The sequence below is a fragment of the Oncorhynchus tshawytscha genome, linkage group LG25 (assembly GCF_018296145.1).
Source record: "Oncorhynchus tshawytscha isolate Ot180627B linkage group LG25, Otsh_v2.0, whole genome shotgun sequence".
Classification (NCBI taxonomy): Eukaryota; Metazoa; Chordata; class Actinopteri; order Salmoniformes; family Salmonidae; genus Oncorhynchus; species Oncorhynchus tshawytscha.
Genome location: NC_056453.1, coordinates 3,375,142 through 3,387,607, shown reverse-complemented (window position 1 = coordinate 3,387,607; position 12,466 = coordinate 3,375,142). Strand labels below are relative to the sequence as shown.

The 12,466-nt window shown below is 42.9% G+C and overlaps 1 protein-coding gene across 1 annotated transcript in view; it reads left to right on the top strand.

The window, feature by feature from the left end:
- The window catches only part of LOC112224076 (calpain-15-like), a 105,149-nt gene extending 93,141 nt beyond the window's left edge, over nt 1–12,008 (top strand). Inside the window, exons 8-12 of the mRNA XM_024387370.2 lie at nt 4,100–4,261; nt 4,425–4,657; nt 5,052–5,215; nt 5,563–5,741; nt 11,305–12,008. Coding sequence (XP_024243138.2) covers nt 4,100–4,261; nt 4,425–4,657; nt 5,052–5,215; nt 5,563–5,741; nt 11,305–11,482 — 916 coding nt within the window. The 3' untranslated portion in view covers nt 11,483–12,008. The remainder of the gene's footprint in view (nt 1–4,099; nt 4,262–4,424; nt 4,658–5,051; nt 5,216–5,562; nt 5,742–11,304) is intronic.
- The last annotated feature ends 458 nt before the right edge of the window (nt 12,009–12,466 follow it).

Below are 12,466 nucleotides of genomic sequence, written 5' to 3'. Positions count from 1 at the left end.
TATAAGACTGAAGTCAGAAGTCAGGGCTTTGTGATGGCCACTCCAATAGCTTGACTTTGTTGTCCTTACGCCATTTTGCCACAACTTTGGAAGAATGCTTGGGGTCATTGTCCATTTGGAAGACCCATTTGCGACCAAGCTTTAACTTCCTGACTGATCTCTTGTGCTGTTGCTTCAATATATCCACATCATTTTCCACCCTCATGATGCCATCTATTTTGTGAAGTGCACCAGTCCCTCCTGCAGCAAAGCACCCCCACAACATGATGCTGCCACCCCTTTGCTTCACGGTTGGGATGGTGTTCTTCGGCTTGCAAGCCTCTCCCCTTTTCCTCCAAACATAACGATGGTCATTATGGTCGAATAGTTCTATTATTGTTTCATCAGACCAGAGGACATTCCTCCAAGATGTACGATCTTTGTTCCCATGTGCAATTACAAACCATAGTCTGGCTTTTTATTGGCGGTTTTGGAGCAGTGGCTTCTTCCTTGCTGAGCGGCCTTTCAGGTTATGTCGAGATAGGACTCGTTTTACTGTGGATATAGATACTTTTGTACGTGTTTCCTCCAGCATCTTCACAAGGTCCTTTTTTGTTGCTCTGGGATTGATTTGCATTTTTTGCACCAAATTACGTTCATCTCCAGGAGACCGAATGTGTCTCCTTCCTGAGCGGTATGACGGCTGCGTGGTCCCATGGTGTTTATACTTGCGTACTATTGTTTGTACAGATGATTGTGGTACCTTAACCTCTAGCGACGAGCAATCCCGTATCCGGGAGCGTAATCATAGCCTCAAGCTCATTACCATAACGCAACATTTCCTATTCATGAAAATCGCAAATGAAATTAAATAAATATATTCAAACACAAGCTTAGCCTTTTGTTAACAACACTGTCATCTCAGACAAGCATTTGTGTAAGTTTAGCATGGCATAATGCTATGCTAGGCTGTGCTGGCAGCAAGCAACATTTTCACAAAAATAAGAAAAGCAACCAAATTAAATCATTTACCTTTGAAGAACTTCAGATGCGTTCACTCAGGAGACTCCCAGTTAGTTAGCAAATGTCACGTTTGTTCATCCTGCTTGGCTGAGAAATCGACAGAAAAATACTTCAACTATAATGCAACTTTTTCTATTCATGAAAATCGCAAATGAAATGAAATAAATATATTGAAACACAAGCTTAGCCTTTTGTTAACAACACTGTCATCTCAGATTTTCAAAATATGCTTTTCAACCAAAGCTACACAAGCATTTGTGTAAGAGTATTGATAGCCTAGCATAGCATTAAGCCTAGCATTCAGCAGGCAACATTTTCACAAAAACAAGAAAAGTATTCAAATAAAATAATTTACCTTTGAAGAACTTCGGATGATTTCAATGATGAGACTCTCAGTTAGATAGCAAATGTTCATTTTTTCCAAAAAGATTATTTGTGTTGGCGAAATAGCTCCGTTTTGTTCATCACGTTTGGCTAAGAAAAAGACCGAAAAATGCAGTCACTACAACGCCAAACTTTTTTTCAAATTAGCTCCATAATATCACCAGAAACATGGCAAACGTTGTTTAGAATCAATCCTCAAGGTGTTTTTCACATATCTATTCGATAATATATGAGTCGTGACAGTGGGTTTCTCATCAGAAGCAAACGGAAAAATACTGCAGCTGGATATTACGCAATAATTGCAACGGAGGACACCAAGCAACTACCTGGTAGATGTAGTCTCTTATGGTCAATCTTCCAATGATATGCCTACAACTACGTCACAATGCTGTCGACACCTTGGGGAAGCGACAGAAAGCCTAAGCTCATTCGTGGCGCATTCACAGCCATATAAGGAGTCATTGGCATGAGGCGGTTTCAAAAAATGCGGCACTTCCTGATTGGATTTTTATCTGGGTTTCGCCTGTAACATCAGTTCTCTGGTACTCACAGACAATATCTTTGCAGTTTTGGAAACGTCAGAATGTTTTCTTTCCAAAGCTGTCAATTATATGCATAGTCGAGCATCTTTTCGTGACAAAATATCTTGTTTAAAACGGGAACGTTTTTCATCCAAAAATTAAAATAGCGCCCCCTATATCAAAGAAGTTAAGGCATTTGGAAATTGGTCTTGGCTGATTTCTTTTGTTTTCCCCATGATGTCAAGCAAAGAGGCACTGAGTTTGAAGCTAGGCCTTGAAATACATCCACAGGTACACCTCCAATTTACTGAAATGATATCAATTAGCCTATCAGAAGCTTCTAAAGCCATGACATCATTTTCTGGAATTTTCCAAGCTGTTTAAATCCACAGTCAATTTAGTGTATGTAAACTTTTGACCCACTGGAATTGTGATACAGTGAAATATAAGTGAAGTAATCTCTCTGTAAACAATTATTGGAAAAATTACTTGTGTCATGCACGAAGTAGATGTCCTAACCGACTTGACAAAACTATAGTTTGTTAACAATACATTTGTGGAATGGTTGAAAAACGAGTTAACATAAGTGTATGTAAACTTCCAATTTCAACTGTAAGGCTGGACATGAAGATAAATGAAAAGCCGGTTTTTGCTGGGCTCTCGGGACTGATAGGATTAACCTTTGTGTTGTCTTAAGGGTAAAAAATGACCCACCACTATGTTTAACAGCAGAGAAAACCCCCTAAATTATATTTTTTCACCTTGAAATTTGACATATTTTCCTAGAGTGACCCCAACATTAGAAAAAGTGAAACATCGCCTTTGTTCATGTTTTCATGAAAGCTGTACACCACCAGGGTACAAAGATTGTCTTAGGGTCATTTTTGCCCCGGCAGTTATAAAATCATTTACACACCACAAAAACCACAAAGACACACACACAATGAGAAATTGAGATTATGTGTGCTACTGATTGAACTCAGACAAAACTAAAACGTTCTTGTGCACGTGCAGCATCTCCCCTCCACGACCCCACACATGACCCAAGTTCACAGACAAAATAAAAACAGTTTCAGACAAAAAATAAATATTTCTTGTTAACTAATGGAGAAGGCAATCAAAGGCTATATAGGTGCTGCAGATGACAGTCCCCCAGTTCTCTCTTTGCTGAAGACATGAGTGCACGTTTCAGTGCCCAACAGGTCATACATCAGATTTTTTCAGATGTCCAGGAGGAACAAGAGAACAATGATTTAGAAGAGGAGGAGGTATCTCTCCCTATTTTCTTCTTAGTCAGTCATCAGTCTGCTCTTCTTTTTTGTTTTCCCAGATGAAGTGAGGGATAAGAGGGAAGGAGGTGAAAGAGATGAAAATCTCTCCACATGTGCCCTTGCACTTCCTTTCAGCTTTGAAACCAGAGAGAGGGATAGACACACACCACCACCCCTCGTCTTACCAGACGTAGCTGTTTTGTCCTGCCGATGCACGGAAACCCAGCCAACTGTATATTATCCGTGTCGTCGTTCAGCCACGACTCAGTGAAACATAAGATACTACAGTTTTTAATGTCAGGTTGGTAGGATAGTCTCGAACAGAGATCGCCCAGTTTATTCTCCAGTGAATGCACGTTTGCCAATAGATGGATGGTAGACTCGGGTTACCCACGCGCCGATGAATTCTCACAAGGGACCCGGATCTACGCCCCCTGTACCTCCGTCGTTTCTTCATGCGAGTGACAGGGATTTGGGCCTGGTCCGGAAGAAACAGTATATCCTTTGCATCAGACTCATATTTGTCTCGGTCCTGAAATCTAGAAGCTATTTTGGGTCATTAGACACGGTAGGAGCAACATTATGTACAATCTAAGTTACAAACAAAGCTTGGGAAAAACACAAAATAGCACAATTGGTTAGGAGCCAGCAAAACGTCAGCCGTCCCCTCTGGCACCGTTAACAACAGCACACTTGGTTAGGAGCCAACAAAACGTCAGCCGTCCCCTCTGGCGCCGTTAACAACAGCACAATTGGTTAGGAGCCAGCAAAACAGCAGCCATCCCCTCTGGCGCCGTTAACAACAGCACAATTGGCTTTGAGCGACGAGTGTGTGCATAAGGTCGTAAGATCACGTCCTGGTCAGGGTTGAACTGACTTTGTTACACAGTTAGAGATTCTGTATTTTCTTGTTTCCCACAGGTACTTTGACTCAGTTGACATCTGTAAGATCCATTCGGATTGGCAGGAGGTGCGGTTGCAGGGCTGTTTCCCCAGCAGAGCCTTTGGTCCTGTTACGGTCACTGCCCTGACCGTACTGGAGAGGACCGCGCTGGAGTTCGCCCTTTTCCAGGAGGGCAGCAGGTACTCTCGCTCTCTCTTTTTCTACTCTCTCTCTCTCTTTTTCTACTCTCTCTCTCTCTTTTTCTACTCTTTCTCTCTCTTTTTCTCTCTCTCAACAGGCACCTGTTGGAATGAAAAATACATATTTTAAACTTCTGAATTTCTACTTCCCTCCATCCTCTAGGCGGTCGGACACAGCAGACAGCCACCTGTTAGACCTGTGTATCATGGTGTTCAGAGCATCGTTTGGCAGTGGCAACAAGTTGACCCTGGGCCGGCTGCTGGCCCACAGCAAGCGGGCCGTTAAGAAGTTTGTGGGCTGTGAAGTGATGCTGGAGCCGGGCGAGTACGCCATGGTGTGCTGCGCATTTAACCACTGGCAGATGAATATCAGCGGAGTGGGGCTGCCCACACCAGGTACACACACACAAACACACATACATACAGTATAGCCCTCTACAGATTAGCATGAATGGATGGTGGAGGAGTACTGCCCACACAAACTAACGCACACACACACACACACACACATTTGTGTTCTCGTATACATTTCCATTTTCACATACACAAACATTGACACACATATTCAAAAACAACATAGGCGTTCCGAACCGGTAAAGCATTCAATAGGGAGAATATGCCCATGGACTGATTCATCTATCATAGACTCCCAAGGACCATGTCATAAACTAGCTATGTTGTCCATTCCATAAGTGCTAATGCTTACACCTGTAGTTAACCTGCTAGCTTGTGGATTGAACCTAGCCAATCACAATGGAAACAAAATGGAATCTTTCTTGTCTTCTTTTAGTGTCGAGCCCCACGAGTGCACGGCGTCCCACCCAAGACTTCCCAGGGTACATTCTGGCCATCTACAGCTCCCGTCAGGTGATGGTGGAGCAGGTGGAGGCTACCGCTACCACGCTGGCCGACGCCATCATCCTACTGACCGAGAACAAGGGAGAGAGACACGAGGTGAGGAGGGAGTAGCATACACCACGTACACTTACTCTGTAACAGACACACACTCTCACTCGCACAGCGACGGCAAAGAGCATTTCACCACTGGAGACGAAACACATCCAGTTATAGAAATCAGAAACTGGCATTACCTAAACATAGTAGGAGGATTGAATAGAGAGAGATGGTGTCACAGGCATATGTGTAACTCCAATGGAATCTTATGTATGTACTATTTACAATGTATTTGTGTCTGTTTGTGTTACTGTCTGTATCTTTGTTTCTGTCTGTCTGTGTTTTTTTTGTGTGTGTCTGCCTCTGTGTTCCTGTGTCTGTCTCTCTGTCTCTGTATGTCTCTGCAGGGTCGCGAGGGCATGACATGCTACTACCTGACCCATGGCTGGGCGGGACTGATCGTGGTGGTGGAGAACCGCCACCCCAAGTACTACCTCCACGTGTCATGTGACTGTACAGACAGCTTCAATGTAGTGTCCACCCGCGGCAGCCTCAAGACCATCGACAGTGTACCGCCTCTACACAGGTGCTACTGTACACCAAACAGTACATTGTTTATATAGGCATTTTTAGAATGTAAGCTTACACAGGTCCTAATAGGCAGAGGTGGGACCAAGTCACAAGGTCCAAGTCTCAAGTCGAGTCCCAAGCACAACCGGTCGAGTCTCGAGTCAAGTCCAAGTCGTGCATTCTAAGGTCGAGTCGAGTCACAAGTTTTTTCAAGTCAAGTTAAAACACTATAGGCTAGAGGAAATGACCTATTCAACTACAACTCTTTGTCTATGTATTGAGGCTACCAGACAGCCCTTTTCATTATTTTGTCTACAACACATTTTGATTATATTATAACACATTTTAACAACAAATCCAAAATGCAAGCATCAAAAGTAAATTTGACCTACCAAAAGATCAGTAGGCCTGGGTTAGGGTTTTGCCCCATTGCTGGTGAACCAGTAGTAAACGGTTCATATTCTTGACCACCAAACAGTTTTTGGAGCTACATATTCATTTATGGTAATCCTCTCTCCCTACAATTTGATTTTTGTGCTAAATCTGATCCTATAGCTGTACAACAAATCTGCAATCTGGTCACTAGCTCAGTGGTTTTCAAGCTTTCTGACCCGCAACCCCCAAAAACGAGTGGTTCAAAGCTTGCGACCCCCGCACATGTACACAGGGTGAGCGCGCGCATGCAAACGCTGCCCAAATGTAACAGCCATAAACGGTAAAGCATTTTCAAAACACAAGATACAGAAAAATAAACTGCGTTTTATACCTGCATTTTGAGCTGAAAGTCATTCATGTTAGCAGTCAATATCAACTAGGGATATTATGTCACATTGTCACTTTGGAGTTCAGAGCTAGCAGGATCATATGGCTTACCTGCCTACCTGTGGGCCTATGCAGATCGGCCTACCTGTGGGCTATAGCAGGATCATATGGCCTACCTATGGGCCTATGCAGCGGAGGTAGCAGGATCATATGGCCTACCTGTGGGCCTATGCAGCATATGGCCTACCTGTGGGAGCTAGCAGGATCATATGGCCTACCTGTGGGCCTATGCAGCGGAGGTTGCAGGATCATATGGCCTACCTATGGGCCTATGCAGCCTACCTATGGGGAGCTAGCAGGATCATATGACCTACCTGTGGGCCGATGCAGCGGAGGTTGCAGGATCATGCAGCGGATGGCCAACCTGTGGGCCTATGCAGCGGAGGTTGCAGGATCATATGGCCTACCTGTGGGCCGATGCAGCGGAGGTTGCAGGATCATATGGCCTACCTGTGGGCCGATGCAGCGGAGGTTGCAGGATCATATGGCCTACCTGTGGGCCTGCAGCGGAGGTTGCAGGATCATATGGACCTGTGCAGCGGAGGTTGCAGGATCATATGGCCTACCTGTGGGCCGATGCAGCGGAGGTTGCAGGATCATATGGCCTACCTGTGGGCCGATGCAGCGGAGCTAGCAGGATCATTTGGCCTACCTGTGGGCCGATGCAGCGGAGGTTGCAGGATCGGATGGAAAACATGATCTGTAGCCTTTTACCTCCTCACAAATAATATAATGTATTCGCCAGATTGTTACAGCTTCATCCCATAAGTATTGAAGGTTGTGCGATGTTACAGCCATCTTTAGACATATAGCCAGTACCACCACTGAAGTATATCATTTTAACTCACCTAAACTAGGCCTATCTGAGATATGAAAAGGATCAATGAAATCAGAAACGGCCCCTGAACATGCGTGCACCAGTTTTCGTACAAAAGTTGGCATTTATAAAAAACTAACTTGACGTGAGAATGTGCTTATCCTCCCGCATATTTTAGACCATGTGTACGCACAGTTTCTAGTGGTTGAAGTATTGCATTGCAAGAAGGCAAAAAGAGTGTAATTGTGTAAATGGGGAATATATGATGACAATTAATTCATAACAAAAGAACAGGTAGGCCAAGCTGAATTACAAGATTCAATCATTTGTCATTATTGAGAAAAGCAAATCAATTTATCTTTGCATTCTAAAATAATTTGAAATATTCATATATTTCCTACTATTTATTTTATTTCCATGATCATTGCAGGTTAAATTCCTCACCTTTTCAGACTGTGATGGTTTCATACGCTACTCGCAAAATAGCCTATAGGCCTACAACAGGTTAGGATAGGTTACCATTCATCCCACTAAACAGTAGTAAATAGATAGCCTATAGGCCTACAACAGGTTAGGATAGGTTACCATTCATCCCACTAAACAGTAGTAAATAGATAGCCTATAGGCCTACAACAGGTTAGGATAGGTTACCATTCATCCCACTAAACAGTAGTAAATAGATAGCCTATAGGCCTACAACAGGTTAGGATAGGTTACCATTCATCCCACTAAACAGTAGTAAATAGATTAGCCTATAGGCCTACAACAGGTTAGGATAGGTTACTATTCATCCCACTAAACAGTAGTAAATAGATAGCCTATAGGCCTACAACAGGTTAGGATAGGTTACCATTTATCCCACTAAACAGTAGTAAATATATAGCCTATAGGCCTACAACAGGTTAGGATAGGTTACCATTCATCCCACTAAACAGTAGTAAATAGATAGCCTATAGGCCTACAACAGGTTAGGATAGGTTACCATTCATCCCACTAAACAGTAGTAAATAGATAGCCTATAGGCCTACAACAGGTTAGGATAGGTTACCATTCATCCCACTAAACAGTAGTAAATAGATAGCCTATAGGCCTACAACAGGTTAGGATAGGTTACCATTCATCCCACTAAACAGTAGTAAATAGATAGCCTATAGGCCTACAACAGGTTAGGATAGGTTACCATTCATCCCACTAAACAGTAGTAAATAGATAGCCTATAGGCCTACAACAGGTTAGGATAGGTTACCATTCATCCCACTAAACAGTAGTAAATAGATAGCCTATAGGCCTACAACAGGTTAGGATAGGTTACCATTCATCCCACTAAACAGTAGTAAATAGATAGCCTATAGGCCTACAACAGGTTAGGATAGGTTACCATTCATCCCACTAAACAGTAGTAAATAGATAGCCTATAGGCCTACAACAGGTTAGGATAGGTTACCATTTATCCCACTAAACAGTAGTAAATAGATAGCCTATAGGCCTACAACAGGTTAGGATAGGTTACCATTCATCCCACTACACAGTAGTAAATAGATAGCCTATAGACCTACAACAGGTTAGGATAGGTTACCATTCATCCCACTACACAGTAGTAAATAGATAGCCTATAGGCCTACAACAGGTTAGGATAGGTTACCATTCATCCCACTAAACATTAGTAAATAGATAGCCTATAGGCCTACAACAGGTTAGGATAGGTTACCATTCATCCCACTAAACATTAGTAAATATATAGCCTATAGGCCTACAACAGGTTAGGATAGGTTACCATTCATCCCACTAAACAGTAGTAAATAGATAGCCTATAGGCCTACAACAGGTTAGGATAGGTTACCATTCATCCCACTAAACATTAGTAAATAGATAGCCTATAGGCCTACAACAGGTTAGGATAGGTTACCATTCATCCCACTAAACATTAGTAAATAGATAGCCTATAGGCCTACAACAGGTTAGGATAGGTTACCATTCATCCCACTAAACAGTAGTAAATAGATAGCCTATAGGCCTACAACAGGTTAGGATAGGTTACCATTCATCCCACTAAACAGTAGTAAATAGATAGCCTATAGGCCTACAACAGGTTAGGATAGGTTACCATTCATCCCACTAAACAGTAGTAAATAGATAGCCTATAGGCCTACAACAGGTTAGGATAGGTTACCATTCATCCCACTACACAGTAGTAAATAGATAGCCTATAGGCCTACAACAGGTTAGGATAGGTTACCATTCATCCCACTAAACATTAGTAAATAGATAGCCTATAGGCCTACAACAGGTTAGGATAGGTTACCATTCATCCCACTACACAGTAGTAAATAGATAGCCTATAGGCCTACAACAGGTTAGGATAGGTTACCATTCATCCCACTAAACATTAGTAAATAGATAGCCTATAGGCCTACAACAGGTTAGGATAGGTTACCATTCATCCCACTAAACATTAGTAAATAGATAGCCTATAGGCCTACAACAGGTTAGGATAGGTTACCATTCATCCCACTACACAGTAGTAAATAGATAAGCTATTTCAAGCAGCATATTTTTCTCTATCTGATCCTAAGCGCAGTTTAATGGCAGGTTCACCTTTTCCATTGATGTTTGTAGGCTACATATGAGTACTGCAATGTTCATTTCTAGCATAGGCTATATTTAATTTCTGAACATAATACATATATCATAACCATTGCGGAATAAATGCCTCTCCTTTTTCTGGCCATGAGTTGTTATTCCCATAGTAGCCGTACACCAAATTACCATGTGCATCTCTCAATTAACTGGGACTATTAGTTAGGCAATTATAATTTCAAGTTTTTGCTCTTTGCATCCGACAGGGAGCGCAGTTTATAACATACAGTAGAATTTAACAGGTGAACAGACAGTTGATATTTGTCATTGAGGTGTGTAGGCTACCACTGTAAGTAGGCCTACTGTAGTTTTCATTTTGTTTCAGAATTCGCGTGTAGTGAAGCATATTTAGGTTCTGGAAAAAGTGAATGCAAAACATGCATTCAAACAATCTGTTTACAGGTCCACAACAATTGTTTTTGTCTTTCACAAACGGCCACTGCAAAATGAAGCGTTCTGCCACAACCTCCAAAGACATTTGATCCAGTTGCTATTTCCTTTTGTCTTGGTCTAATTCCAATACTTTCAAACTATACACCATAAAATGTGGATGATGGGCGCTTTCAGGCGGAGATCTAATGCTTGTTTGCACATACAGGTCTAATTTATAATGGATACATGGGTATGTACTGTATGGGGTTCCCCAAGTTTATAAATCGTATAATTTCTGTGCGTCTGCAGTGTTTTCAGAAATGGTGCACGCAGATATTTAGTGGTAAATGTATGCAATGGTTACAAATGAGGCCCCAGGTAGACCTGCTTTCCCGACAGAGGTCATTGCGGTGTGGTCGTCATTGTTCACGCTGCGGTTGGGAGCGGGAGGTCAGATCAGAAGAAAATGTTTTAGTTGTCCTGATTTGGAAACGGTAATCTTTCTGCTTTGTATGCATTAGCCTACCACATTTTTGCCACATTCACATACCCAGAATTCACTGCTTCAAGTTAAGTAGCCTACCTCTCCTCTCTTAGTTGGGCGTGTGACATCAAGTACACCTAGTATATGTGTAGTCTCAATGAAATAAAGTAGGCTGGCTATGCATGGGCGGAGAAGCACGAGGCAGTTATCTTTCCAAAGAACTGGACCTCCTAAATATGAGTAGGCTATAGTTTTCTACATTGCCTAGAAATACATATTTAGAATCCATACTTCGTTATATACCACCTCACTGTTCACGGAATGATTACAATGTTTTCTGGCAATGTTCTCTCCCGGTCATATTCTCCACTCTTCATATACCTCGTCTTTCTGTTGAAGACGGTCATGTTTCCTGACAGTGTTTCCTAACTGTGTCTCCCCCTGCAGGCAGGTGCTGGTAGTGCTATCCCAGTTGGAGGGCAACGCAGGCTTCTCCATCACCCACCGGCTGGCCCACCGCAAGGCCGCTCAGGCCTCCCTAGGGGACTGGACCCCCACCAAGGCCACGCACAGCCCCCAGCTCACCCCCGACATTGACGGGCTGCACCGGCCACGGCCCCTATGACCACGGCCCCCCCCTCTCACACACACATACACAAGCTAATGACACACGCGTACGTGAACACATATGTGCGGAAAGAGGGGGCTGTATCAAGCTGGAATACACACAAAACATTTGGAGAGAGGGGGTAATTGTGGAGGCATGCGTGGGGAGGATGACTGGACAGAGTACATGTGGTTTTCCTCCTCCACCTTTTCCTCTAATTCCTCGATCCCTGAAGGATGAGGACTCAACCCTGCCAAACGCACCTGGATCCAGTTGGGAATTAGGAGAAGAGGGTGGATTGATGTGCCATTTTGGATGTGGTGGGGGATGAGGTACACCTCCCAGGTTAAATCAGCATTTCTGGGTGACTAGAGGGGTCCTGAGCCTGAGATCCTGCAACCAACAATGAAGAATTATATATCTAGCCTTGTCAACTACAACGCTGTACTGTATGTCTGACTATGGACCAGTTACAACTGAAGTTGGAAGTTTACATACACCTTAGCCAAATACATTTAAACTCAGTTTTTCACAATTCCTGACATTTAATCCTAGTAAAAATTCCCTGTCTTAGGTCAGTTAGGATCACCACTTTATTTTAAGAATGTGAAATGTCAGAATGATAGTAGAGAGAATGATTTATTTCAGCTTTTATTTCAAATTCCCAGTGGGTCAGAAGTTTACATACATTCAATTAGTATTTGGTAGCATTGCCTTTAAATTGTTTAACTTGGGTCAAATGTTTTGTGTACCATTCCACAAGCTTCCCATAATAAGTTGGGTGAATTTTGGCTCATTCCTCCTGACAGAGCTGGTGTAACTGAGTCAGGTTTGTAGGCCTCCTTGCTCGCACACGCTTTTTCAGTTCTGCCCTTAATTGTTCTATAGGATTGAGGTCAGGGCTTTGTGATGGCCACTCCAATAGTTTGACTTTGTTGTCCTTAAGCCATTTTGCCACAACTTTGGAAGTATGCTTGGGGTCATTGTCCATTTGGAAGACCC